The following is a 24,954-nucleotide window of genomic DNA, read 5'->3' as shown; positions in this document are numbered from 1 at the left end:
ATGCCTAAGGCACATTCACGCAGATTAACTGGGACCCTGGGCATCTTTCGTTTGGTGTTTTTCAGAGTCAGTAGAAAGGCCTCTTTAGTGTCCTAAGTTTTCATAACTAAGACCTTAATTGCCTACTGTCTTAACAACCGTTCCACAGGTGCATGTTCATTAATTGTGTATGGTTCATTGAACAAGCATGGGAAACAGTGTTTAAACCCTTTACAATGAAGATCTGTGAAGTTATTTGTATTTTTACTAATTATCTTTGAAAGACAGGGTCCTGAAAAAGGGACATTTCTTTTTTTGCTGAGTTTATATAAAATGTCCCATTCTACCAGATTGAGACGTACACACACACATTAAGCTTATGTGCAGAAACACATACAATGTACCCACACAAATATACATACACTTGTGTGACCACTACTTCACAAAAACATTCTGCTGAAATTCTGTAACATTACAGACAGGCACGAATGCACACACAGACACACGCACACATACTCACAACACACATACACAACACACAGTTTTCAATCCTAAACTTTTTATGCTGAAGATAGCAAAACATTCTATTTGAAATTAAGAACTAAGCTATTATGTGGGTAACCTTTGTCTAACACCAGATCAGGATTTGAACTAAAGCTGTATAAACCTTCTCTATATTGTTGCTGGTTTGTTTTGGAGTAGATACTCTACAAACCAAAAATGTCATTAAAATATGTTTTCCTTCAAAACCACACATTTGTTCCAGTGCCTTTCTTTTGTTTAATCATAAAATATAATTAAAATAAAGAATTTTAATACTGTTCATTTTCATTATATCACTTACAACAACATCTCCTTAGAAATATCTACTTGCTACCATTCACAAAACATGAGTCGTCAACAATGAAAAATAGATTTTGAAAAGCACATCAGGGATTCTAATGGATTGTAGAGATCCTTGATCATTGTGAAGACTCCATCTTGAAATTCTCATATTCATATTCAGTGTCTTCCACTGTTCAGCCACAGGGATCTCCATCTGCCAACTCCATGATAAACCTGGGAGCGGTGAAATGAAACATGTTGACCCTACTGCAAGGCTTACAGTGGAACCCTCCACATTGCACATTCACCCTCTTCCCTCCAAGTCTGATAAGTCCAAGTCCTGATCCTCATTTATTGCAGCAATACTCCAGTTCTCTTAGAGCATATTCTAGAATGCATAGCAGCATTAATCCTTTTCTTCATCAGTTTGATATTGTCTCCTCTGTCCACTGTCTGTCTCTTAATAATGGCCAATGCAGGTGGGTGTTGCCTAGTCGCCTTGTTTTTGTCCCTCCTTGTCCCCACTAAGTCCCAACGTGAGTAAGGCCTAGACTACAGTGCTAGGGGTAAGGCTGGGCGCGGAGGTGGCCTGGTTTTGGCCCTTTTTCCTCCTGCCGCCTCCCTTGCCACCCTCTCTTCCTCCTTTTCCTCCCTCTTTGCCCCCCTCTCTGCTTCCTTCTTTTCCTCCCTCTTTGCCACCCTTCTTGCCACCCTCTTTGCCACCCTCTTTGCCCTCGTGGCCATGGCCTCGGACGTTTTCTTTGTCTCGCCTCCCCTGCTGGTCTCGTCGCTCGCCCTTATTCTTATTCCCATCTGGATAGAAAAACAGATTGAAATGCATTATAACATGACGACGACACCAAAATAACAGGGTAGTTGGGCTCAACTTTTATAAATAGGGCTTTGATGGTGTGTGTTTTAAGTACAGTAGAATCAGAATGAGCTTGGTAGACCTTGACATTAATGATCTAGAAGAAAAAGAAACGCACACCTTTTAAGACGAGGTGCTGGCCAGCGGAGAGAAAGCCGCACACTCTTGGAGCTCAGATGAAAAAATGTAATACCAACGTTTCGACAGCCAAGCTGTCTTCATCAGGGTATAATCACAAACACTGCGGGATGACTCGTTTATATAGTGTCAAAAGACACAGGTGTCTGTAATCATGGCCAGGATTGGCCTAATATCATTGGTTAATAATCAAATATTAAAATGTCATACAAAGAACAGCATACAAACAAATGGATAGCATACGATCATAGATTAATTTGACTATACAAGTTTACACACAATTACAATGGCAAAGTCACAATAATCACAAGAATGGCTTAAGATCAAAGTCTACGTTGAGACCGAAGGTGCCCAAGGGTCTTTAAACTAAAGATCCAGGCAGCCTCTCGTTTTAACAATAAATTATCAAGGTCACCCCCTCTCCTAGGGAGGGTGACATGTTCGATGCCAATATAACACAGAGACGAAATCGAGTGGCCTGCCTCCAAGAAGTGGGCCGCAACTGGATAAGTAAAGTTTTTACACCTAATGGTGCTACGATGCTCTGAGATACATACTTTTAATTTGCGCTTTGTTTTACCTACATAATTTTTACCACAAGGACAAGTTATAAGATAAATAACTGCCTTAGTGGAGCACGTAATAACACCTTTTATTGGGATCGATTTCCCTGTTTGTGGGTGTTTGAAGGATCTACATTTATAAGTGCCATTGCAAACTTGTATAGTCAAATTAATCTATGATCGTATGCTATCCATTTGTTTGTATGCTGTTCTTTGTATGACATTTTAATATTTGATTATTAACTAATGATATTAGGCCACTCCTGGTTATGATTACAGACACCTGTGTCTTTTGACACTATATAAACGAGTCATCCCGCAGTGTTTGTGATTATACCCTGATGAAGACAGCTTGGCTGTCGAAACGTTGGTATTCAATTTTTGCATCTGAGCTCCAAGAGTGTGCGGCTTTCTTTTATTTTCAAGACCTTGACATTAACCCATTAGCCCACATTCACAACAGATCAATAAAAGGCGGCATTGTGTGGATACCCCGGTTCCTAGCTTTCCTATCAGGCCCTTTAAATACCGGCCAATTGCCACTAAGCCCCAGATATGCAGCTCAGGATCCAGAGCCTTTCATAAATGCCACCATGACGCAACACAGTGCTGCATTGGGCTGACAGGAAACACACAGCAGTGCCATAACGACAGGCCGTAAAACAGTAATCAAGCCTTTGTGAGGAGTGTGACTCCGAGCCGGACACGTCTTAACACTCGCAGAGACAACGGCTGATGGAACATAATAGTTCATGTAAACAGTTGGGAGCCGGTCGAGGTGAGCTCCTTTCTTAACGTCTGCCTTCCCTCTCCACTCCACCTCCCCCGCACCCTCGTCTTCCCCTCCTCTATCTCTCACTCTCGCTGTAGGCTGTTGTTCTGGACTTCCACCTGGCACACAGTTTAAGTGTATAATTGCTCCCTAAATACAAACATCCATTAAGAGTTGCTTTCCAGGAACTCGGGATGGACAAACAGTTCAGGAGAGGATAAAATGGAGGAATGAAAGTAAATCAACACGGTTGAAGTGGAGTGCAAGAGTCCTTCATGTCCTGTACATACAGCTATAGATTGTTCAACATGCGAGCACTCATTGACATCCTCTTGACATTGTTGATGTAAATTAAGCTACGCCACTACACCGCTAAGCCACAATGAGGTTAACATGTTGGAGCTCTAATGACAGCGTGTGTGGGTGTGTATCTGTGTGTGTGTGTGTGTGTGTGTGTGTGTATGGCTTGCTCGTGTGTTCGATCAGGCGTGGGTGTAAACAACCTTTCACGCACATAAACGGGAATGGATGTTTGTGTCAGGTGTCAGACAGTGGTTGTTTATACTGGGCTGATGAGTACTCCCACGATGAGAGGAAACTGGGCAGTTAGGCTGAGGGATGTTTGCTATGAACTTGTGTGTTGAGTCTCCATGTTCCCTAGAAACAGAGACTCAAAACACTCACTAAGGGGGCTGGACAGCATTCGCTAAGGCTAACTGTTTGACAACAGGAGGCTCATGGAGCATTCTTGTTTGTTTGCTTTAATAATATAATATTATATTTAAACAATAAGGCCAGAGGGGGTATGGTATATGGCCAATATACCACGGCTACGGGTTGTTCTTATGCACGACGCAACGCAGACTGCCTGGACACAGCCCTTAGCTGTGGTATATTGGCGATATACGACAAACCCCGAGGTGCCTTATTGCTATTAGAAACTGTCTACCGACGTAATTAGAGTAGTAAAAATACATGTTTTGTTATACCCGTGGTATACGGTCTGATATACCATGACTGTCAGCCAATGAGCATTTAGGGCTAGAACAACAGTTATATAATTAAGCAATAAGGCATGAGGGTGTGTGGTATATGGCCAATATGGACTATTTTCTCCATTCTGCACCACGTGCTTTTTTAGCTTGTTTTCTAAGTAATTTGTTTGTTATTTGAATGTATTTGAAAGTACGCAAAGACAAAAAGCCTTGATATTACTCAAATATGCTCCATCTCAGTATAAACCAATGAAAATCTCTATTTGGCAGTAGACCTGCAAACACTTACGTATTTAATGGCGCATATTTTGAATAAAGAGAACCCTGAAACTAAATGAGTTTCAATAAGCATTCCTATCATTTATTTAACAAGGACCTGGCAGGAGCACAGGTGTGCAGTTTCTTTCCCTTTGTTCGGTAGAAAACAGGCAGAGGCAGACCCAATACAGTAGTCCACTAACTAGAAGTAGTTGATGTTACTTTTCTTGAGACATGCGGGGCCAAAGTCATTAAAGCATCTGTCACTGTAGGGCCCTATTGGCCAGTTGGCTCCTGACATTGGGGGCTGTGTCACATTTCTTAGAGGAGTGTTGACAAGACTTGATTACTAGCTTTGTAAAGTATGCATGTGTTGCCTGCCTTGAGTAAATAAACAATTTCTGGGAGATTCATTTCTCCCGCTAATGAAAACAAAATGGAGACCATTTGAATTTGGAAGACATTTGTTTCTGTTTAGAGTAATGTGCTATAGTCAGTGAACCTGGGGAGTTACAGTAAGGGCCGTTTGTGTGAGTGTGTACAGCAGGACCTGGGTTGATTCTCTCACTGTGTAAGGACTTAATTAGACCCGTGACAAGCCCACTAATGGACCGAGGGGGACTCCATCAATTTATGACAGCTATGATTGAAACTCCACTCCATCCAAGCTAAACAACTATGGCCTGACAAAGGCAATCACGCATTTAGCAAATTCTGTTTTCGTGAGGGCCCATTTGTAAAAAAAAAAATGTGCAAGAAGAAAAAGGGGAGAGCTTGGCAAAATCGACACAAAGCGTGAGATCTGCAGACCAGTAAATCACTGGTGTTATACAAGCACTGCCCCCTGTGTTTTTTTACAGCGGCCCCGTCGGCCAAGTCTTGCAGATGGATTCGCGACCTCGCTAATTTAGCACATGGCAAGTTTTTTTAAGCACATGAAAAAGGGCTCAGTCAAGGTCATGATACCCATCGCCTATGAATGAATTCACACGAGAACAACATTTATTTGTTATGCGCCTTGACAGGAGATCCTTACTCATTTTCACAACAGTGTATTCTGACACCAGAATAAGCAAAACAAGTTGAAGCTAATGCTTATCATCTCTCAATGTCAAGCTGTCAACATTTCACAACTGGAGTCACATCATACGTCTCAATCATACGTCTCAGACTCCTGAGTCCTGACACGCCACAGTCTGTTGTTCCAACACGGCATCCCTTTCCCTCATTTTCCTTCCTTTCACAACACCACTCGCTAAGTTTAGAAATTTGGCATTCGACACTACACATTTATGTGGTAGTTTATAATATTTCACTGTTAATTATTCTTCTCAATCCATGACGGAAATTATTTCCAGGATGCAGTTGTCATGCAGTGTAAATTTGCCTCTAATTTCTCAAACAGTGCTGTCCTGGTCCTGTCCAGTGTGAAGCAAGCCCACTCCTCCCTGAAGAATTACAAGCAAGAGCTCGTATATATCCTCCCTCTAAGGATTTCTACATCTAATGTTGTATAATGTTGTTTCTGTGTGCATTTTTACATATTCCATCTGTTACATATTGCTTAACTGACATGATTCTTCATTGATTCTTTACAATGGGTAAACTGACGTTTGTTGAAAGCTGTTATTCAAAATAGTAGCAGCCCTGAAATCCAATAAGTGTACCACCCGCTCATAAAGTGTGTGAATATTGCTTGTTTACTGCACACTAAGTCCTTGTAAAGAAATGGAAGCTTCCAACTTTGATTCAACATGTACATTAATTAGCTGCCAAATAAAATATTCACATGGATTAAAACCAGGAATTACAGTGGGAAAAGTAGGAGATAGAAACAGTGGCCAAATGGGCCCACCGCTGTCAGCCGATCCAAGCCCTACAAAACAACTCCTTTCGCTTCAAATCAACATTTACAAATCCACTCCAAACCTTTCTCTACCTTTTTATTGGGTCGATCACAAGGCTAAGCATCCCAGCCATGCTGGTCAATAAAGTTTTGACTGGTCCGTTTTATTTTATAAGGCAGAGTTCATTGAAACTTACTGACCGGGCCTCCCGAGTGGCGCAGCGGTGCTAGAGGCGTTACTACAGACCCGGGTTCATTCCTGGTCTGTGCCACAACTGGCTATGGCTGGGAGTCCCATAGGAGAGCACACAATTAGCCCAGCGTCGTCCGAGTTAGGGAAGGATTTGGCCGGGGGGGGGGGGGGGGGGGGGGTGGTTTACTTGACTCATCACACACTATCGACTCCTTGTGGAGGGCCGGGTGCCTGCAGGCTGACCCCGGTCGCCAGTTGAACGGTGTTTCCTCTGACATATTGGTGCTGCTGGCTTCCGGGCTAAGCTGGCGGTGTTTAGGAGCGTGGTTAGGCGGGTCATGTTCCGGAGGACGCATGACTTCACCTTTGCCTCTCCCGAGCCCATTGGAAAGTTGCAGCAATGAGACAAGATCAAAATTGGGGAGAAAAGTACCAAAATAATACAGAATACAATAAAAACACTTACTGACAAAAGGAGAGGCCTTTTGGTTTCTCGACTACTTGAATATACTCCATCTTATAAAACCAACTACTACTAGAAAAGTGTTATGGGCCAAAGAACAACAACGGAGTAGTACTAATTAGAGCATGATTAAGCTGTTATCAAATTGAGTGTCACCGGGAAGATTTTTAGCTTAGCAACATTAGCCAGCTCTGAAACAAGATGGCAGATGAATGATAAGAGCTAGAGCAAACATGTCAGAGCCATGTAAACCTCACACCTCGTTGAGCTTCAAAACAAAAAGTCCAACTCCAGCTCTTATCATTGTCCAACACAGTGCACTGCATGGCACCCTCCCATCTACCTTGCCTGTTTGGCTCTTTAGGAGTGTTTGTTTACATGGTTCCCAGTCAGAGGCTCAGTGTCCTTACTGAACCAACACTTCTGACGTTCCAGGTCATGGTCATACATGGGGTTAGAGCAGGGAGTTTATGACTTCATCAGAAAAAGGTGCTAATCACAATATTATTGACTTTGTAGTTGTGTTGTTTTGTCATCTTTCATCTACTGTCTCATTCCTGTCTTTTATCCATCCATATATTAATGATCTGTTTCACTCTATTTCCTCTCGTTGCCACTCTCCTACTGTAGGTATGTGTTAGTCCTCACCTCCTTTTCCACATGGTGTCTTCTGCACTGTGCACTTCTGTCTCTCAGTCTGTGGAGCACATGGCCGGGGGGATGACACAGAGACTGTGTCAGTGCTGGAGGCATGAAGAAGCTCTTGCATTCTGGTCTGTGTGCCTTTCTTAAAGCCACACGTCTTGTTCTTCTTCATACAGGGACCCCATGGGCTCCATTCGCCCAGTTCACATTCTACAGGTGGGATAGAAAAGAGGACAGAAGTTAAATACAGTTTTACATGCACACACAGATCATATGCAACAAACCCCAAGTGAAACCCAGTAAGCTTTAGAGTCTAACAGGTCTTAAAGTGAGAAAATATTCACAGTGAGAAAATAATGCAGAGGAACTTATCTCACCCAAATCAGACATCACTAATTTGGCCTTGTCTTGCCCAAAGCCTCTATGTTACCAAGTCTGTCCAGTTTATCTAGAGACCTCAACTGTTTTATCACTAGTGACATGCTGTGAGCTTTTTTATTTATTTTATTTCACCTTTATTTAACCAGGTAAGCTAGTTGAGAACAAGTTCTCATTTACAACTGCGACCTGGCCAAGATAGAGCAAAGCAGTGCGACACAAACAACAACACAGAGTTACACATGGAATAAACAAGCGTACAGTCAATAACACAATAGAAAAAAAGAAAGTCTATATACAATGTGTGCAAATGGCGTGAGGAGGTCGGCAATAAATAGGCCATAGTAGCGAAGTAATTATGATTTAGCAGATTAACACTGGAGTGATAAATGAGCAGATGATGATGTGCAAGTAGAGATACTGGTGTGCAAAGAGCAGAAAGTAAATAAAAACAATATGGGGATGAGGTAGGTAGATTGGGTGGGCTATTTACAGATGTACTATGTACAGCTGCAGCGATCGGTTAGCTGCTCAGATAGCTGATGTTTAAAGTTAGTGAGGGAAAAATAAGTCTCCAGCTTCAGCGATTTTTGCAATTTGTTCCAGTCACTGGCAGCAGAGAACTGGAAGGAAAGGAGGCCAAAGGAGTTGTTGGCTTTGTTGATGACCAGTGAGATATATACCTGCTGGAGTGCGTGCTACGGTTGGGTGTTGTTATCGTGACCAGTGACCTGAGATAAGGCAGAGCTTTACCTAGCATAGACTTATAGATGACCTGGAGCCAGTGGGTCTGGCGACGAATATGTAGCGAGGGCCAGCCGACTAGAGCATACAGGTCGCAGTGGTGGGTGGTATAAGGGGCTTTGGTAACAAAATGGATGGCACTGTGATAGACTGCATCCAGTTTGATGAGTAGTAATTATGATTTAGCAGATTAACACTGGAGTGATAAATGAGCAGATGATGATGTGCAAGTAGAGATACTGGTGTGCAAAGAGCAGAAAGTAAATAAAAACAATATGGGGATGAGGTAGGTAGATTGGGTGGGCTATTTACAGATGTACTATGTACAGCTGCAGCGATCGGTTAGCTGCTCAGATAGCTGATGTTTAAAGTTAGTGAGGGAAAAATAAGTCTCCAGCTTCAGCGATTTTTGCAATTTGTTCCAGTCACTGGCAGCAGAGAACTGGAAGGAAAGGAGGCCAAAGGAGTTGTTGGCTTTGTTGATGACCAGTGAGATATATACCTGCTGGAGTGCGTGCTACGGTTGGGTGTTGTTATCGTGACCAGTGACCTGAGATAAGGCAGAGCTTTACCTAGCATAGACTTATAGATGACCTGGAGCCAGTGGGTCTGGCGACGAATATGTAGCGAGGGCCAGCCGACTAGAGCATACAGGTCGCAGTGGTGGGTGGTATAAGGGGCTTTGGTAACAAAATGGATGGCACTGTGATAGACTGCATCCAGTTTGATGAGTAGAGTATTGGAAGCTATTTTGTAGATGACATCGCCGAAGTCGAGGATCGGTAGGATAGTCCGTTTTACTAGGGTAAGTTTGGCGGCATGAGTGAAGGAGGCTTTGTTGTGAAATAGAAAGCCGATTCTAGATTTGATTTTGGATTGGAGATGTTTAATATGAGTCTGGAAGGAGAGTTTACAGTCTAGCCAGACACCTAGGTATTTGTAGTTATCCACATATTCTAGGTCAGAACCATCCAGGGATGTGATGCTAGTCGGGCGGGCGGGTGCGGGCAGCGAACGGTTGAAAAGCATGCATTTGGTTTTACTAGCGTTTAAGAGCAGTTGGAGGCCACGGAAGGAGAGTTGTATGGCATTGAAGCTCGTTTGGAGGTTAGTTAACACAGTGTCTAAAGAAGGGCCAGATGTATACAGAATGGTGGAATGGTCTGCGTAGAGGTGGATCAGGTAATCACCAGCAGCAAGAGCGTCATCATTGATATATACAGAGAAAAGAGTCGGCCTGAGAATTGAATCCTGTGGCACCCCCATAGAGACTGCCAGAGGCCCGGACAACAGGTCTTCCGATTTGACACACTGAACTCTATCTGCAAAGTAGTTGGTGAACAAGGCGAGGCAGTCATTTGAGAAACCAAGGCTATTGAGTCTGCCGATGAGAATACTGTGATTGACAGAGTTGAAAGCCTTGGTCAGGTTGATGAAGACGGCTGCACAGTACTGTTTTTTTATCGATGGTGGTTATGATATAATTTAGTACCTTGAGCGTGGCTGAGGTGCACCCGTGATCAGCTCAGAAACCGGATTGCACAGCGGAGAAGGTACGGTGCGATTCGAAATGGTCAGTGATCTGTTTATTAACTTGGCTTTTGAAGACTTTAGAGAGGCAGGGCAGGATGGATATAGGTCTATAACAGTTTGGGTCTAGAGTGTCTCTCCCTTTGAAGAGGGGGATCAATCTTTAGGAATCTCGGACGATACGAAAGAGAGGTTTACAGACTGTTAATAGGGGTTGCAACAATGGCGGCGGATACTTTTAGAAAGAGAGGTCCAGATTGTCCAGCACAGCTGATTTGTATGGGTCCAGGTTTTGCAGCTCTTTCAGAACATCTGGGGGGGGGGGGGTGCAGAGCTGTTGGCTGGGGTTGGCGTAGCCAGGAGGAAAGCATGGCCAGCCGTAGAGAAATGATTATTGAGATTTTCGATTATCATGGATTTATCGGTGGTGACCGTGTTACCTAGCCTCAGAGCAGTGGGCAGCTGGGAGGAGGTGCTCTTGTTCTCCATGGACTTTACAGTGTCCCAAAACCTTTTTGAGTCAGAGCTACAGGATGCAAATATCTGTTTGAAAAAGCTAGCTGACTGAGTGTATTGGTTCCTGACTTCCCTGAACAGTTGCATATCGCGGGGACTATTCGATGCAATTGCATTCTGCCACAGGATGTTTTTGTGCTGGTCAAGGGCAGTCAGGTCTGGAGTGAACCAAGGGCAATATCTGTTCTTTGTTCTACATTTTTTGAAATGGGCATTCTTATTTAAGATGGTGAGGTAATTACTTTTAAAGAATGACCAGACATCCTCGACTGACGGGATCAGGTCAATATCCTTCCAGGATACCCAGGCCAGGTCGATTAGAAAGGCCTGCTCGCAGAAGTGTTTTAGGGAGCGTTTGACAGTGATGAGGGTTGGTCGTTTGACCGCGGACCCATAGCAGATGCAGGCAATGAGGCAGTGATCGCTGAGATCCTGATTGAAAACAGCAGAGGTGTATTTGGAGGGCATGTTGGTCAGGATGATATCTATGAGGGTAACCATGTTTACGGATTTAGGGTTGTACCTGGTGGGTTACTTGATGATTTGTGTGAGATGGAGGGCATCGAGCTTAGATTGTAGGACTGCCGGGGTGTTAAGCATATCCCAGTTTAGGTCACCTAACAGAACGTACTCTGAAGATAAATGAGGGGTGTCATGACGTTGGCCTGGGGGGTAGGTTTATGACAGTCATAAATACTTCTTCCCCCCTTTTTCCTCTCTCTACCCTACTGATGTTACATTTGCAAAAACCTTGGTTAACATAGAGATTCTGGGAACATCAGTAGGTGGGGGGAAATGAACTGTATTCTGGTAAAATTCAATTTAAATGTTTGAATATGAAATTATTTGTGATGGGATGAAATGTGATTTTAGCTTCTAAAATGTGAGATTTGGATTATCATAAGATAGTGCTGCTCAATCAGTGGCCCGCCCCTGTGAAGGGACATGGGCTATAAAACTTTTCAAACGCGCCATCCTCTCCCTTCCTATATAAGCCCTTGACGACAATATAACTTCCTTTTCCGAGGATGTAAGACGACGGTCCTATGTCAGAATGGTTCAGATAATATCTACAGAACGAAGCCAACATCAGCGTGAGCTTTGGTTGCGAATGGTATGAACTCTTATTCACTACAGAAGTGATACCTCCTAGCCGTTGAGTCAGCAACAGCAGATGCAACGAGGGTTAGGAAGGAACAGACAGAGTATCCCATCTATCACCCAACGACATTATTACAACGTATCCAATTGACAAGCAGACATTCTTCAAAGGACTCGGTTTGGCAACACGGCCTTCCATCTACCACCAACCTACCAAAGCGCAGCTCAGAGTAAATAATTATTGCATTTTCCTTTTCCAAATGGGCAGTAATTTAGAATGCATAAGATACTGTATTTACGATAGCACAGCTTCTCCCTATGTCCCTCAGTCTTCCTGCTCTTTCACTCAAGCCCAGCCCTTTTCTTTTGTGTAACCAGCGGTCATATCTGTTCCGCCCGCTAGGGACGTTTTCCTTTATGATGTCATTTGTAATCAAGTTATGGTTTAAATATGTGTAATTCTGTGTGATTAGTTAGGTACTTAGTAAATAAACAATTAAACCCACTTTTGTATTGCTGATTCAACTTGTTAGCCAGGGTTCGTGCAGATAACTAAGAATGATCAACTTTCAGATGAGACTGAATTAAGGTGACGATTAATGTTGACTACTATTGATGTAAAATATTACAACGTCTTGAAGAGTTTATTCGGAAGATAACAGCTCTATAAATATTATTTTGTGGTGCCCGACTCTCTAGTTAATTACATTTACATGATTAGCTCAATCAGGTAATAGTAATTACGGAGAAATTATTTTATAGAATAGCACGTCATATTACTTAATCCGGCATAGCCAAATACACGACAGGGGCAATGAATTCACATATGGTGTCCAGGGCACAGCTGGGAGCTGAGGGGGTTCTATAACTGACGGCAACAGTGAGAGACTTATTTCTGGAGAGATTCGTTTTTAAAATTAAAGTCCAAACTGTTTGGGCATAGACCTGGAAAGTATGACAGAACTTTGCAGGCCATCTCTGCAGTAGATTGCAACTCCTCCTCCTTTGGCAGTTCTATCTTGACGGAAAATGTTGTAGTTGGGTATGGAAATCTCAGAATTTTTGGTGGCCTTCCTAAGCCAGGATTCAGACACAGCAAGGACATCAGGGTTGGCGGAGTGTGCTAAAGCAGTGAGTAAAACGAACTTAGGGAGGAGGCATCTGATGTTGACATGCATTAAACCAAGGCTTTTCAATTACAGATGTCAACAAATGAGAGTGACTGGGGACATGGAAAGCCTGGGTTAACCTCCACATCACCCAAGGAACAGAGGATGAGTAGGATGAGGGTACGGCTAAAGGCTATCAAAACTGGTCATCTAGTGCGTTGGGCACAGAGAATAAAAGGAGCAGATTTCTGGGCGTGGTAGAATAGATTCAGGGCATAATGTGCAGACAGGGGTATGGTGGGGTGCGGGTACAGTGGAGGTAAGCCCAGGCACTGAGTGACGATAAGAGAGGTTGCATCTCTGGAAGTGCTGGTTAAGCTTAAATTAATTTCTACCTTTTCTAGGAAAATATTTTGACTTTTTTGTGAAAGGCTGGGGTGTGGGAGGGGGTGAAGCAAGCAAACTTCATACTGCCAAAAACAATGGCAGGGAAATTAGAGAATATATGACAAGAGCAGCTGGATTGAGCACTTTTTGGAAGGTAAGGGAGCAGGGGCAATGCCAGAATGTCACCCTGGGGGTTGAGAGCTCCTCTCTGAAGAGTCAAGTGGCCTGGGGCATCCAGCTAGCACTAGCCTTGCAGAGTAATGTCATTAGTGCTCTATTTGCTTACTTGTGACAGAAATAATTTTGAAAGAAATCAATAAAATTTCCTTATCATCCAGCAGGCCTCCCTTCGAAGTTCAGCGCGCTCGCTGGTGATTGAGAAACAGCAGAAAGAGAAAGAAGAAAAAGAACAGAGGACGAGAGCTGAACAGCACACAGCTTCTCCATGTCAATGAAGTCTTGAACTGAACTCTCATATGGCAGGCGATATTCATCCGACAGGCAGAACATACTTGGCTGCTGATAGCTGAAGGGTATTTAGTATACCATGTGTGATGGGTTAGGGTGAACGGGGTACATTATGGGGTCAAATATGCACCTGAGAAACATTTAAGACTTTGTGAAAGGCTCTCAACACAGGGTAGCCTAGTGGTTAGAGCGTTGGGCTAGTAACCGAAAGGTTGCAAGTTCGAATCCCTGAGCTGACAAGGTACAAATCTGAACAAGGCAGTTAATCCACTGTTCCTAGGCCGTCTTGAAAATAAGAATTTGTTCTTAACTGACTTGCCTAGTTAAATAAAGGTTAAATAAAAATTGAAAATGAGTCAAATATGCTTAATACTCAAGGTATGGGTAGTGTGGGACTTACAGTAATATTCTCTGAGCCATTGAGATTGTGAACTAACATTTTAGCCATCTTATTCAAAAGCTAATATGTGCCAAAAGGCAACATGCCCTTAAACGCATAGTTCATAATCCAGTTCAGTGTCAGCTGTGAGTGAAGCTGTGAAAGGAAGAGAGGTCAGAGGTCACTCACCTACACACTCCATGGTCCCGTTTGTGGTGCTGAGGCCTTCAGGGCAGCTGGGGTAGCATCGCCCTCTGTGTGAATATAAGCCCTCCTTACATTTTGTGCAAAAATTTCGATTGAAACACTCCTCACAATTCTCTATTTTACATTCTGAAAGGAAAGGGGGGGAGAGTCAAAGAGAGGAGAGAATGAGAAAATTAAAGCGCACTTAGTTGAGTTCATATTCATTGTGTTAACATAGTATACATGTACACGTTGCATTAACTGACAGCATAACACATCACTGTTCATTGTTCTGGCTTCAAGCTTCCGTGTTAATACAGAATAATGCAGTATTACTATACAAAAACAGCAAAGTATGTTTAAAAATGTGAAGCCTTTCTGCTGCACGAAAGGATCCTCTTCTCCTTGGGGGAGGACAAGAATGTAGCCTGATTTATATATCCTATGAGAGATTTATTAGTGATAAAACAATGGGGAGAGACTCTTTGGGGGGATTCTGCATGAATAACACCAATGTCTGAAAAGCATATGCATACCATGGCTATATTTTTTGGAAACCGGGTGGCCGGGTACTGGCCAAGAGTAGAGAGCACGTCAATGGATTTCCAGAGGTCTCCACGCACCTTTGCCTCGTTAAACTCAGCTTCTCCAGTCAAACAAACAACTACTTTAAATTGAGGGTAATTATGGGCCCGGGAGAATGAAAAACAGACACCTTAGAGGACTACCAAGAGCAACCCTTTCTCATCCCAACCCTTCTCCTAGCCCACCTTTTTCATTACCATCATTATCTTATTCTGAAATAATAACATTTTCTCTGCCAAAATCAGAGTGTAGAAACAGAGGCACGCTAAGCGAAGGTCACAGATGTAATCCTTACATCTCTGGATTGGAATATCCAGTCACAAAACACTAGACACCTTTCCCATAAACAACTAAAGTAAAGAATGTCTAGTCGGCTGGAGTCTTGCCAGGAGTTCGAAACGAGCTAAAGGGAAGAATCCTCGTTGGGATTTTAATGCCCTAACCTCAATTATTACTTTAGGCTCTAGACAGCTAAATTTGACTTTAGTGATGTTTGGAGAAAATACATTAGGTCTACATTTGTAAAAGTAAAACAAATGTGGCTAACAAGACATCTTGGGGATTTCGATATGTCCTAAATGGATGGGGCTGACTGGATAATAACAGCAGGTTAGCCACGGAGAGGCTTGAGAAGGAGGTGGAGGAGACTAACCAGCATGCACAGCGGGCTTTCGGGATTCAGTGGACAACATTGAAACAATAACGACTAAGGTTAAGTTAATTTCAAGTGACAGTAAAACATTAACAAAAATGTGGGGATTAGAGTGAGCCAGAACGTTTGTTGTTTTATTCCAAATTTGACTATTTTCCCAAACCTGCTTCCTGAGTACCTAGCAGACATACATGCTCGGAGGTTATTGCCCTGTGTTAATGTTCACATACAGTACATATACAAATGTTTGTCAGGCTATTGCAAATACATGTCTTGAAGCAGAGTACGCTCAATGTTGCACTATATTACAAAGTTACACTGAGGTACCTCATTATGCATCTTGTTTTGTGATTTCAGGTAGCTACATGTATAAACAACGCAATGTGGGGTAATAACTATTGTTTTATTGAACAGGCCCCTATTTCGGCCCATTTTGCTGGAATGAGGAGTATCACACATACCAGCCCCACTTATTCCAACCTGAAACTTCTTCTGCTGATTGACAATAAGCTTCCCTGCTGCGAAGGCATCTGGACAGTTACAACTCCTCCAGGAGGAGCTGTGTAAATCTGTATGCTATCTCATCTTCCTCTCAATATCAGGTCTATAAAATACTAGGGTTAAAGAGGAGGCAAACACTGTTCAAAATAAAGCAATTAGTGCTTCTTATGCCTCAGTATGTACAGTACCAGTCAAAAGTTTGGACATACCTAGTCATTCCAGGGTTTTTCTTTATTTTACTATTTTCTACATTGTATAATAATAGTGAAGACATCAAAACTATGAAATAACACATATGGTATCATATAGTAAGCAAAAAAGTATCAAACAAATCAAAACATATTTTATATTTGAGAATCTTCAAAGTAGAGGCCAGGTCATCTGATGCAGCACTCCATCACTCTCCTTCTTGGTCAAATAGCCCTTACACAACTTGGAGGTGTGTTGGGTCATTGTCCTGTTGAAAAACAAATGATAGTCCCACTAAGCGCAAACCAGATAGGCTGGCATATCGCTGCAGAATGCTGTGGTAGCCAAGCTAGTTAAGTGTGCCTTGAATTCTAAATAAATCAACAGTGTCACCAGCAAAGCACCCCCAAACCATCACACCTCCTCCATGCTTCACGGTGGGAACCACACATGCAGAGATCATTCGTTCACCTACTCTGTGTCTCACAAAGACACGGCAGATGGAAACAAATATCTCAAATTTGGACTCATCAGACCAAAGGACAGATTATCTCCGGTCTAATATCCATTTCTCGTGTTTCTTGGCCCAAGCAAGTATTTTCTTTCCAATGGTGTCCGTTAGTAGTGGTTTCTTTGCAGCAATTCGACCATGAAGGCCCGATTCACACAGTGTCCTCTGAACAGTTGATGTTCGGATGTATCTGTTACTTGAACTCTGTGAAGTATATATTTGGGCAGCAATCTGAGGCTGGTATCTCTAATGAACTTATCCTCTGCTGCAGAGGTTACTCTGGGTCTTCCTTTCCTGTGGCGGCTCTCATGAGAGCCAGTTTCATCATAGCGCTTGATGGTTTTTGCAACTGCACGTGAAGAAACGTTCAAAGTTCTGGAAATGTTCCGTATTGACAGACCATCATATTTTAAAGTAATGATATACTGTTGTTTCTCTTTGCTTATTTGAACTGTTCTTGCCAGAATATGGACTTGGTCTTTTACCAAATAGGGCTATCTTCTGTATACCCCCCTACTTTGTCACAACACAACTGATTGGCTCAAATGCATTAAGAAGGAAAGAATATCCCCAAATTCACTTTTAACAAGGCATACCTGTTTTCGAGACTACTATCAAATCTTGGTCATGTTCACATTTTAAATGGTTTTGCATCAGAAAACTAAAATGGGGGCCTCCTGGGTGGCGCAGTGGTATAGGGTGGCGCTGTGCCACCAGAGACTCTGGGTTCGTGCCCAGGCTCTGTCGCAGCAGGCCAACCGGGAGGTCCGTGTGGTGATGCACAATTGGCCTAGCATCGTCTGGGTTAGGGAGGGCTTGGCCGGTAGGGATATCCTTGCGCACCAGCAACTCCTGTGGCGGGCTGGGCACAGTTCACACTAACCAGGTCGCCAGGTGCACAGTGCTTCCTCTGACACATTGGTGCGGCTGGCATCCGGGTTGGATGCACACTGTGTTAAGAAGCAGTGCAGCCTGGTTGGGTTGTGTTTCAGAGGATGCATGGCTTTCAACCTTAGTCTCTCCCGAGCCCGTACGGGAGTTGTAGCGATGAGACAAGATAGTAACTACTAACAATTGGATACCACGAAATTTACCCCCCAAAAGAAAACTAAAATGGGTGTTTCTTATTTGGACAGTTATTCCCTCCCATTTTCAGTCAGATTTCTTCAGTTTGGTGACTAATGAACATGACTTTTTTCAAAAGACATGTACCTTATGACTCATGAGTTTACCTGTTAGGAAGTTTGTTTGTAATAGAAAAAAACAAAACATTACAGACATCTGCCAATAGATGATTTTGCAACAACCTATCTAACAAAACAACTTGCATACACCAAAACAACCTGCGTGTTCTTCCTGTAACAAAATATAATGACTACAAGCTGCCTTGCTCTCTAATAACCTATCATCATGCATACTTTCCTAAAAAATAAGAAGTAGATATAATTTACCTTTGAAGAGGCAAGTTTAGATGTATGATTCACAAGGGAACTTGCCAAATGAATAATTCAGTTGTGTCCAGAAAATATAAATTTACTTTTAAAAGATGAATGTTTTGATACATAAATGGTAAAACTCAATGAATAGGGACTGTGAACTGGCATGAACCCCTGGCTCGCGAGACAAAAAAAAAAGGAAAAAAATACATCCTTGAAAAAACAGACAAACAACAGTGCATTAGAATTTTTTTCTTTTGAGCTTCTTCCATTCCTGTTTTCCACCCACAAGTAAGAGAAAACAGACCACGAGCCGGGGCCCTTGGCACCTCTGGTTCAGAAAAAAGGTATACGCTCCACCAGAACCAACATGGAGGAGTTTTGTAAACATGAACATGTATACCAACCCTATTCCACCCTATTTCAACCCACACCCCTTAATAAAGGAGGGATGGACCTACTGATTTGTTCTCTGTATTTTTGCTTGCTCATTAAGAAATGCAGCTGCCTAGACTGAATCCAAATGAGAGTTGTCTTGTGGGTGTGGTTTGCATGTGCGAAGTGTTAGTACATTTACTCTGCCAAAACAGTACACAGTTACAGTCACTCACTCTTCTAGATAACTTGAAACAGTCTAACCAGGTATTGTGTCTGGAATTAGCCTAAGCTAGCTAGTGCTAGCCAACTTTTTTCGCCAATTAGCTTCAGCCGGCTGGTGTGCGACCGTTGAAAAAGTGGTTTGACTGGATAGCCTATGTCACGGGCTAATTAGGGATCATCAATAAATTACACAATGTAAATGTCATGTTTAAGTTCTCATTAAATGCTTTCAATATGAATTTCTACAATTTATAATCAGTTTAATGGTTTTTAAGTTATTGATATTTGGAGCTATTGAAATGTTCAAATATTGTCCCATGTACACTACCGGTCAAACGTTTAAGAACATTGTAGAATAATAGTGAAGCCATCAAAACTATCAAATAACACATATGGAATCATGTAGCAACCAAAACAGTGTTAAACAAAGCAAAATATATTTTATATTTGAGATCCTTCAAATATCAAGGCAAAGGGTGGCTAACAGCTTTGCACACTCTTGGCATTCTCTCAACCAGCTTCATGAGTTAATCACCTGTAATGCATTTCAAATAACAGGTGTGCCTTAATTTGTGGAATTTCTTTCCTTCTTAATGCGTTTGACACAATCAGTTGTGTTGTGACATGGTTTGGGAGGGGGTATACAGAAGATAGCCCTATTTGGTAAAATACTTTATTATGGCAAGAACAGCTCAAATAAGCAGAGAGAAACGACAGCTCATCATTACTTTAAGACATGAAGGTCAATCAATACGGAACATTTCAAGAACTTTGAACGTTTCTTCAAGTGCAGTCTCAAAAACCATCAAGCGCTATGATGAAACTGGCTCTCATGAGGACCGCCACAGGAATGGAAAACCCAGAGATACCTCTGCTGCAGAGGATAAGTTCATTAGAGTTACCAGCCTCAGAAATTGCAGCCCAAATAAATACTTCACAGAGTTGAAGTAACAGACACATGTCAACATCAACTGTTCAGAGGAGACTGTGTGAATCAGGCCTTCATGGTCGAATTGCTGCAAATAAACCACTACTAAAGGACACCAATAAGAAGACGAGACTTGCTTGGGCCAAGAAACACGAGCAATGGACATTAGACCGGTGGAAATCTGTCCTTTGGTCTGGAGGCCAAATTGGAAATGTTTGGTTCCAACTGCCGTGTCTTTGTGAGACGAGGTGTGGGTGAACAGATGATCTCTGCATGTGTATTTCCCAATGTAAGGCATGGAGGAGGAGGTGTTATGGTGTGTGGGTGCTTTGTTGGTGACACTGTCTGTGACTTATTTAGAATTCAAGGCATTCTACAGCAATATGCCATCCCATCTGGTTTGGGCTTAGTGGGACTATCATTAATGTTCAACAGGACAATGACCCAACACACCTCCAGGCTGTGTAAGAGCTATTTTACCAAGAAGGAGAATGATGGAGTGCTGCATCAGATGACCTGGCCTCCACAATCCCCCGACCTCAACCAAATTGAGATGGTTTGGGATGAGTCGGAACGCAGATTGAAGGAAAGGCAGCCAACAAGTACTCAGCATTTGTGGGAACTCCTTCAATAAAATCATTCCAGGTGAAGCTGGTTGAGAGAATGCCAAGAGTGTGCAAAGCTGGCATCAAGGAAAAGGGTGGCAATTTGAAGAATCTCAAATATAAAATATATTTTGATTTGTTTAACACATTTGTGGCTAATGCATGATTCCATATGTGTTATTTCATAGTTTTGATGTCTTCACTATTATTCTACACTGTAGAAAATAGTAAAAATAAAGAAAAACCTTTGAGTGAGTAGATGTTCTAAAACTTTTGACCGGTAGTGTATATTGTGTAATTTACTGATAGGGATATCCAAAAGTCAAACCAGATTTACAATGGCAAATACGCCTTAACTCCATGACTTACAGTCAATTTTCACACTAGAAGGTCATTTTTTGGTTCAGTTGGTCTTTAAAGGTAGACTCGGCAAAATGACGTTACCACGAGCAGCACCACAGATATTGAGATGAGTGAGATGCAAGACTTCGCTCTCACACAGTCACACACAGTATGTGCGCATGTGCACGGGTTCGCTTCACACTGTTCACAGCATGGTAGCCAGGGCACCAAAACAGAGGGGGTTGAGCCTCACTATTCAACGCTCTTAGTTGTTGCAGAAATTGCCTGACTTTGCTGTGTACTTTCTGCATCTATGCCATACCGCTTAGTCTACCTTTAAACTGTCTGAACATTACTGCAACAGAACAATAATTCTCCTGCCATCAGTTCAAGGCCCTGTCTCAGTTCAAGACCATTCTCCAGCTTGACAGATGCTGGTCTTTATGAGTGTGTTGTTGTGTTGCATGTCATTGCTGTGGCTGTGGTCATGTAGTGAAGACAGCTCCTTCCACACATGGCACAGCAGTTCAAAGTGGAAATTACACCTCACTTACCACTGGACCACATTAGTGCCCATTGTGTGTTTACCATTATGGTGACACATTGTGATGATATGCATGTGGTACTGTGGAATATCTTGAATATGGTTTGTTTTGTCCAACACAGAAAAAATGTCAATACAAATATAGGAAACCTTCTTACTGAGGCTTTCCTGGTCAGTTCACATCATAGTCACGAAAAACTCCTCGCCCTACTTATGACAATGCATTTAAAAAACGAACAACAAAGTCCAAGAATCCAAACTCACGAATGCATCTGTTGGTATCGGGAGTCCGCATGCCGAAGTATCCCTGTGGGCACGAGGCGAGGCACACGCCTATCTGGCGGATGTCGTTGCGCTCCAGGAGAATGAAGAGTTTAGGCTTACATTTTATACAGCCATTGTATTCGGAACATCGCTCACAGCCATTTGAGCAAGATGGTGGCCCCTCAGTGCTAACTGTGGAAAGATGAGGGGAAAGAGAGAAGGAGAGGGATAAAGAGAACAGTCATTAAAAACCAGCATATAAGGTCCAGTTACCACAAAGTGAATAAAGAGAAGTGTTTATCTGTTGGCTACAAACACTAGATTCAACACTGGCAGTATCAGTGAGGACATGGCCCTTGTCTATTTTTGCACCACATAGCCATAAACCTGGCAGTAGTTCATGTTGCAGCTAATCTAACCAGGGGCCATGCCAAACATCTTTGTTTGAACAGTTTTCTCACTGTTTACTTGAAACTGCTCGCCGGAGATCCTAAACAGATTTTAGTTGGAGAAGCCCGGGTGTTTGGGACTGACATCCCGCTATGATCGATTCCACATCATGCCATGACATCACACAGCAGGGGCCCCCCTGGGGTCAACTATAAGTGACTCAGCCATCGGGATCTTGCCAATTACACGAACGTGCACGCCAAAAAGCTAAATGCGCACAAATGCGTTACGTTTCTTCCCAACACTTCTATACAGAGCCGAACATGTTTTGGTGTTTTAACCATCCGCCCACGAAGCGGAATATAACAATCTAAGAATTTTACTGAGCAACAAAACTCTGTCTCAAAGCACCCCATCTGCATTTGGCTCTCATCCACATATAAGCCCATGATCATACTTCACATCTTCATATCCCTATTCCCTCATCTTCCAAAAAGGCTAGAACTCGGACACTCTGCTCTGCTGCAGCCAGTCATTTAAATGATTGCTCAGAAAGCGTGTCAATATGCACATCCTGTTTCTAGGGGCCATTTGGTGCCAAAATGGCGGTCATCCCGGTTGATTTATAGGCCTATGTGGTATCAGCATCTAAATATACACACTCACACTGCAATCAATCTGCCATCCCTGTCTCCCAGAGATAAGTTGGGATGGTAAAAGCTTTAAAAATGTTCCCCCCGCAAATCAAATACGCCATGCCTGAGTCATGGTAACCTCGCATGGGGATGCACCCAAAGTAGCCATTACACAGACAGAATCTTAACACTTTAATAATGATACAAATAATAATCACACTGTGTAATAGTTAACCAAAAGGTGAGGGGGGTGTTTTCAGGTTGTGACACTATTGTCTGGGAATGGAATGCCATGTATGTTGGGACAGTTTTTTGACCCTGCTGATAGAGGTCACGTACTAGAGCGTGAGTAGCCATATAACTACTCTGGATGAGGTGTTGTCGAACCAGGACAGATGAGCACAGAACATACAGAGATGATGTGATGAAAATATGTTCTGTAAATTCAATGCAGATATGTCCATTTCTCATTTCTAATCTATAAACAGCTTTGGACCTAACATATAAAGGCTGTTGCGCGTGGCAAATTTGGAGCACCTGTTTCCCTGAAACTAACTCCTACAAGATGAGTTACCCTAAATCATACACTTCAACCACATGATTATCTACCTGCCAGCCAACAGCAGTGGGTAACATAGTCTGTGGGTTAAACCAACTGAAGGTTCCGTGCCGTGTCAATCTCACTTTGTGTGTCAGTCTCTATAAAGGGCGCTCTAGTATATAAAAAAATATAAAAAAAGAAAATAAACTTGAAAAATCGCTTCAAAATTCAAGGGGGAACACTGTTCACCTGGGATAAAACGCTCTTACATGATTATTGACACATGATTCATAGGTCATTGCTAACTCGTACGGTATGGTAAAACACACTTTGGGCATCAGAAATACAGATTTATTGTGTAATGAAAAGACATAAAAATTCGAGCAAGACCCATCTGATTAGCCTCTAGCCTATCCTCTGGACATCTATAGCCATGCCGAAGCCAAGCTCTATTTACCAAAGCCAAGCTCAATAAAATTCTGACCTCTCCTGACTGCTTGGATGTTTTTCTGAGGTGGGGGTGTAGGGGGGGGGGGGGGGGGCAGAGGCTGGTATCCTCTAAAAGCTCTTCTGAGGGAAAAGGCATTATATTAAAACCAGTGGTAATGCCTTGCACTGAGATTCACCCCGCTCTGAGGGCAGACACTGAGGCTGAGAGTAAGCTCTGTCTTTGTGGGTGCATGAGGTCAGAAAAGTGTTTATAAAACTGCTTGAAAACCAAACAACGCAACACGGTCCAACAGCCATGAGCTGAAGTGTCAGAGAGTTGTTCCACTCAGTGCCTCAGAGGCAGACATGGAGAGAACTGTGGTGCTGAAGCTCTAGCAGTAAAACCCAGGGTGAATCCGCCTAAAACCCGACTATAAACATTCTTAATGCCCATAAAAGCTCAACATAAACCAAGAAAGGCATCATCATAAAAAGAGGAAGAAAAGAGGGTCACTCAAAGACAACTGAGGCTACCATAATCCATCTTGGCAAAACAAATGAGGATGAAGAAAAATAAACAACATGTAATCTTTACTGCGGCCGTTAAATGTTTATAAGAAATGTACCACTGTGGCTCTCAGAGGCTGCATGGAAACCAGAGAAAGAGAGAAAGTGAAAGAGAGAAAAGGATTTGGTAACTCACTCCGTCTCTGCCTCCGTCCCTTTGAGAGCTTGAGGCCGCTGTCGCTGTGACCCATGGATCCGAGAAAGACCATCGCCAGAGCCACCAGTCCCAGCTGCATAGTCCCTGGTGCTGACCGGCCACGCGGGGTCCCCCCTGCAGGCAGACAGATCAGGCGGGGGGGCCCTTCCACTCTGTGACAGGTGGATCACTCTGCCGCCGCTGCTGCTGTTGCTGCTCCTCCCTGCTGCTTCCCTCCTTCCGCTGCTTCTGTCCGCTGGGTCTCTCTCTCTCTCTCACTCGCTCTCTGTCTCTCACGGTCTCTCTCTACGGGCTGCTGTGTCCGCAACTCCCTTCAGTAGAGGATTATGCTGCTGCGGCTGCAAATCCAAACATTCCCGGGGCACAAGCCATAACGGTGGTGTGCGTGTGTGTGTGTGTGTGTGGGGGGGGGGGGGGTCGGTTGACGATGTAATGGAGGAGCGATGCGTAGAGTATGAGAGGAGAGGAGAGGTGGAAAAAGGAGGAGAGGAGAGTGTGGCACTCCTGTCAGTTCAACCCATGAAGACTCGGCGAGGCTAGAAGTGGGGCAGGCAGCCTGTTGGGGGATCGCCAAGGAGCGTTTGGTGTGAATGAGAGCCTGAGCCCCGGAGCATGTGTCTTATTAAAGATGCTCTGAGGAGGTGTGGGGGGAGGGAGAGGAGTGGGGCTGCTTATAGAAGCTGGAGAAAGGTTCTGGACTCCTACGCGTGACAACACATCTGTCTGTGCCAG

General features: G+C 43.2%; 1 protein-coding gene across 1 annotated transcript; it reads right to left on the bottom strand.

Annotated features, from left to right (window-relative positions):
* Positions 1-223: 223 nt before the first annotated feature.
* Positions 224-24,954, bottom strand: LOC109901487 (R-spondin-1-like). The gene is made up of 5 exons (XM_020497485.2): positions 24,202-24,954; positions 21,504-21,695; positions 14,350-14,493; positions 7,552-7,758; positions 224-1,617 (listed from the first exon to the last, which is right to left on the bottom strand). The coding sequence occupies exons 1-5, from the start codon at positions 24,299-24,301 to the stop codon at positions 1,352-1,354; spliced, it is 909 nt and encodes a 302-aa protein (XP_020353074.1). The 5' UTR covers positions 24,302-24,954; the 3' UTR covers positions 224-1,351.

This window comes from Oncorhynchus kisutch, linkage group LG13 (assembly GCF_002021735.2).
Source record: "Oncorhynchus kisutch isolate 150728-3 linkage group LG13, Okis_V2, whole genome shotgun sequence".
Classification (NCBI taxonomy): Eukaryota; Metazoa; Chordata; class Actinopteri; order Salmoniformes; family Salmonidae; genus Oncorhynchus; species Oncorhynchus kisutch.
This window is presented reverse-complemented; position numbering and strand designations above follow the sequence as displayed.